At 33.1% G+C, this 5,595-nt stretch overlaps 1 protein-coding gene across 1 annotated transcript in view; it reads right to left on the bottom strand.

Moving 5' to 3' along the window:
• lamp1a (lysosomal associated membrane protein 1a) overlaps nt 1–4,743 on the bottom strand; it is a 12,337-nt gene extending 7,594 nt beyond the window's left edge. The window contains exon 1 of the mRNA XM_014033075.1: nt 4,451–4,743. Coding sequence (XP_013888529.1) covers nt 4,451–4,505 — 55 coding nt within the window. The 5' untranslated portion in view covers nt 4,506–4,743. The remainder of the gene's footprint in view (nt 1–4,450) is intronic.
• Nucleotides 4,744–5,595: the final 852 nt, after the last annotated feature.

Raw genomic sequence — 5,595 nt, 5'->3', positions numbered from 1 at the left:
AAATGAACAGACATATTCTTTATATTTTAAATATGGGTTAAATCACTTCTTAGATTACTGTTCATTAGATTATAATTGAGGATTGAAACATTATTTTAAGTTATTTGTGAGGTCAGCTCCTTCAAGTGTTTAATGATGGTGTTGATGAATGTATTTTGTTTGTCATAAATGTGGTTAAAGATATAAATGGATCCACAGTGGAAATGGAACTCGACACCATGTAAACAAAAACAAAGTGCAGTAATCAGAAGTGACCACCAGAGGGCGACACAAACACAAAACTAGCAAAATCTGACTTTTACTTTATTGTAATGTTGTTTCTTTATTTTGTGTGTGTGATGGTGGCTACAGTTGCTATTCAGGATTCATTCATTAATCGATTAAATTCATTAATTAATTCGAGGAGAGTATCAGATTCAATAAAGCTGATAGTTTCATGTGTTTCTGTATTTTATTTATTTTTTAACACAGAGGAAGACCCAGGACACGCTCAGCTGGACTGGGAACACCTTGGGATTCCCCCAGAGGAGCTGGTCCAAGTGGCTGGAGAGAGGGAAGTCTGGGTCTCTGCTTAGGCTGCTGCCCCCGAGACCTGACCCCAGATAATCAGAAGAAAATTTTAACATTTTACTAATTTTATTGTTGCAACTTTTTCATTTGACTGCATTTTAAAACACTTCACTGACATTAAACAAAAAGAAAGAATTGACCACACATTTCACAACACAATGATGCAACAGAGGATTCGCATCAATTGCATCAAACACTTCCCAGACGGTCCAACATTTGTTCATCAGTGGGAAAAAAAATACAATAAAAAAAAAACACCTTCAACAAACTGTAATGATTTCTGCAGATATAAAACTTGAAGGACTGCATGATGCCAAATTAAAAACAAGATTTATATAATCTTGCTCAGAGTATGTGTTGAGGATGACTCTCAGCTGCTACCACACCAGATTTCAGTTCAATATTTGTAGAAAATAGCTGAATTTTAGCCACCCCCCGTGTCACCTCTCCCTTCAGCCTACAAGCAGCGGCCGAAGGTTTACACAACACAGAAGCCGGATCATGAGCTGAGCTCTCTCCTGCACTAAAGAGAGCAAATGGTGCACGTATCAGGACGCTGCTGGGTGACGGAGGCAGGAAGTCCTGAAAACTGCCCGGGCAGATGTGGTTCGGAACCACAGTGATAAAGTAGAACCAGTGTCGCAATGTTCAGTTCATATGTGCTGGTTTGTGTCGGCACGGCCAGTCCAGACGGATTCAACCCAGAGAGCAACAGAGTGGGCCTCGACCCCCCCGGAGCTGGGTGCTACACAAAGACATCATGTGAAGCTCTCAGATGACACAAAGGTTATCTGATGCTCCACATCAACAAAACCAGGGACAGAATGAAAACTGAATGCAGGACTTTGGTCCATAAAGATCTGGATCAGCAACACTGTGGTGTTTAACATGGTGTTCTTTTTATTATAACATGTTTACACTGCTTAGCATGGTTCTGCTAATCAGCTAATAACTTACTAACATTGAAAACTATTAGCAGAGCAATTAGCTTTGGCTAAATTAGCACAGGTATAAGTAGGTAAAATGAGGTATAGATTAGGTATATTCTATTTAAAAAGGTAAAGCTTGGTATTATAGTTATAGCATATTTATAAAGCCTTTTGAAAAAGACTTTGATTTGTTGACTATTTTTTTTATATGAAATATGATTTTAATATTAGCTTCTGCTAATTGTTTTTACTTAAACTGTTTTTTCAAACATTGTAGCTGTTTTTATTGCTTCATTGTACGTTTTTAGTTGTTTAGCGTTAAACTATGCTAATTCTTTACTTGATTAGCTAATAAACATTAGCTTCTGTGTTTTACATTTTTAGCTGTTTAGCGTTAGCTTATGCTAATTCTTTTACATGTTTACATTAGCTTCTGCGATTATTTTTCTTGTTTAGCTTTTTAGCATTAGCTATAATTTTAAATATGTTATGCATTAGCTTCTGCAATTATTTTTTCTTGTTTAGCTGTTTAACATTAGCTTCTGCTAATTTTTTTTACTTGATTCGCTAATAAACATTAGCTTTTTCTAATGTGTTTTACATTTTTAGCTGTTTAGCGTTAGCTTATGCAAATTCTTATACATGTTTACATTAGCTTCTGTGATTATTTTTTCTTGTTTAGCTGTTTAGCGTTAGCATCTGCTAATTTTTAACATGTTTAGCATTAGCTTCTGCTAATTTTTTACTTGATTAGCTAATAAACATTAGCTTCTGTGTTTTACATTTTTAGATGTTTAGCGTTAGCTTATGCTAATTCTTTTACATGTTTACATTAGCTTCTGTGATTATTTTTTCTTGTTTAGCTGTTTAGCGTTAGCATCTGCTAATTTTTAACATGTTTAGCATTAGCTTCAGCTAATTTTTTACTTGATTTGCTAATAAACATTAGCTTTTTCAAATGTGTTTTACATTTTTAGCTGTTTAGTGTTAGCTTATGCAAATTCTATTACATGTTTACATTAGCTTCAGTAATTATTTTTTCTTGTTTAGCTGTTTAGCGTCTGCTAATTTTTAAAACATGTTTAGCATTAGCTTCTGCAATAATTTTTTCTTGTTTAGCTGTTTAGCATTAGCTTCTGCTAATTTTTTACTTGTTTCGCTGTTTAGCATTAGCTTCTGCTAATTTTTTACTTGTTTCGCTAATAAACATTAGCTTTTTCGAATGCATTTTTTTTACATTTTTAGCAGTTTAGCGTTAGCTTCTTCTAATTTTTTACTTGATTCGCTAATAAACATTAGCTTTATCTAATGTGTTTTACATTTTTAGCTGTTTAGCGTTAGCTTATGCAAATTCTTTTACGTTTACATTAGCTTCCGTGATTATTTTTTCTTGTTTAGCTGTTTAACATTAGCTTCTGCTAATTTTTTACTTGATTCGCTAATAAACATTAGCTTTTTCTAATGTGTTTTTTACATTTTTAGCTGTTTAGCGTTAGCTTCTGCTATATTTTTTACGTTTAGCGTTAGCAATTATTTTTTCTTGTTTGTCTGTTTAGCTTTAGCTTCTGTTACCTTTATTTTCATGGTAATTAGTGTTAGCTTCTGCTAGTTTTTAACATGTTTAACTGTTCAGTGTTAGCAAAGCTAACTGGTTAGCTGTGCCCACCGTGTTTATTAAACTGACTGTTAGTAAAATATCTTGTAAACAATTGAACAGATTTAGATAAAACTTTCAGACTACAGTCACATGTACAACTGACAGCTGTCAAAATACGTGATTTTTAAATGTTTTTCATTAAAAATGTTTTGTCTATGTGTAAAAAAGACATTAAATATGTTCACTACTAAAAGTGTATTGCATGGTTTGTATTAATGAGTAAAATTAGTAAAGTCACGTGTTGCCAACAAATGTGCAAAGCTATACTCGTAACTGCAAAAGTCTAGTTATAAGATATTAAGTCCAACGGTATTTTTACAAAAACCCTAATGAGCTCGAGTCACATTAAACCCAAAAACAATCATTTAACAATTCAGAAACTGTTAGAATGGCTTTAGCCACAGCTAACTGATATTAACAAACACAAAAATGGCAACAACTCATCCAGTTTTACAGATACTGAGCTGAACTCTGATGTGGTAGTAGCTGAGAGTCATCCCAACACTGACTGTGACATCTCGCATGAGAATTTAGCCTCCAAACATCGATTAAATTCTAATTTAATCTGAACAGATTAAGAGATTTAAAGCAGAAATAACAAGTCTGTAAATTATGATCTTTTGCCACATCGACCGTTAGCCTTATTAGATTACTAAATATTATTTTTTAATGGTTCATGTTAACCACAGTCAAAGAATAAAAACAGTCATAAATTGTATTAAAAGCTTGGGAAACTGCATTATTTTTCATGAATCACTGAGCTGTTTTATCAGTTTTCTTCTGTTTATAAAGTTAGGTAAATTAGTGGCACACTTTATGTACTAAAACAAATATTCACAGCAGACTAACATTATTACATAACACATAAAATAAAATAATAAAAAAGTCCAATTCTAACTTACTAAACTGGATATTTACTAGTTTGTGGTTTATATATAGATAATGGACTCTACATTTTTTTTATACAAATCAGAGAAAACAAGGCTGTTCTAATAAAAACGGGGAAGCAATAATATTATTTTTACATTTAACATAACTTTTTCGCAGAAAACTACCAAAATAAGATGTATTGATAATGAAAAATGTGTTAAAACTACAAACAAATTAACTAATTATCAATTAAAAGATAACATATATCTAAATAAAGCTTGGCCACATGACACTTCTTTAATAGTGTAAAATTTTAACGTGTGTTTTTGTAAATTTTGTATAACACTAAAATATTTTTTCGGTGCTTTTATTTTCTTAACCTTCGCTTCGACGACTGCAGCCGAAAAACATGGAAAACACTCACCGAAAACCGCAAAGCAGACGATGAAGACTGCGGTTAAGCTCTGGCAGACTTTCATCCTTCGTGTCGGAGTTTCTCTTTCGTCAAAAGAAAAAAAAACAAAACAATCATAAAACAATTAAATCTCCAGCGACGTGTCGCCCGATGTGGAGGCGCAGGTGTCGCACTTGACTTCGCGGACCGTTTGGTCAAGGATGATGTCGCTCTTCCGGTTTTCCTCCCTCTTTTCCCGTTTGAAAATAAAAAGATGAAGGTATTTTTTTTTTTTTTTTTTACAAAAAGTCCCCACCAGAGTTCGTTCCGAGGGTGGAAACGATATTAAAAAAAAAGGCCGTAGTTGTGTGGATAGCAGCTGAACTGTCAGGAGAAAAAGCAGCGACTGTCATGTGAACTGGCAGCATTATAGACCTAATCACGTGAGGACGCAGGCCCCTCCCCAGCTGAGTGTATRGAAGTCTGTTTGAGCCACATTAAAAAATATCCAGTTGCTTCTTTTAATTTTTTTTTGTCACAGATGAATGAGAATTTACACATACGATACAGCCCGTATTTGGACTGAGTATTAATTTGAGTATTAAATTGAGTATTTTCTTTTTTGTTTTATTTTCTTCACTGTTGTAAAAAAGTGAATTATGTTATTAATGAATATCCGCAGGCTGTTTGTGCCTTGAGAAATTTTCTCTTTTAAGTAGGGGCAGATGTTATAAGACTTTTTTCTTCTTTCTGCTCCTTGTCATTTAACATTGTTGTTATTTTAATTGTTTTTATTTTATTGTTTTTATTTTTGTAAGTATATTTTTCGTGTATTACTGTAATTCAAGTGAATTAAACAAAACAAATTAAATAATTAAATTAAAGTTACATTTTGAATCTTGTGAGCATTAAAATATTTTATGAAATACAAAGTTTGTTTCTCATGTAACAACGTAGCCCGTCCAGTGACATGAGATTGAAAAAGTATGTGTGGCCACAAGATGATTTTGAGCAGCCATGTTTTTTTGGACAAACAACTCCATTGTCACCTATGTCTTATAGCTTCAACAAAGAATGCTAATTGATTCATGCCTAATGTACAGTGGTTTGCAAAAGTATTCATACCCCTTGAACTTTTCCATATTTTGTCACATTACAACCACAAACATAAATAT

The sequence above is a fragment of the Austrofundulus limnaeus genome, unplaced genomic scaffold (genome assembly GCF_001266775.1).
Source record: "Austrofundulus limnaeus strain Quisiro unplaced genomic scaffold, Austrofundulus_limnaeus-1.0 Scaffold1617, whole genome shotgun sequence".
Classification (NCBI taxonomy): Eukaryota; Metazoa; Chordata; class Actinopteri; order Cyprinodontiformes; family Rivulidae; genus Austrofundulus; species Austrofundulus limnaeus.
This window is presented reverse-complemented; position numbering and strand designations above follow the sequence as displayed.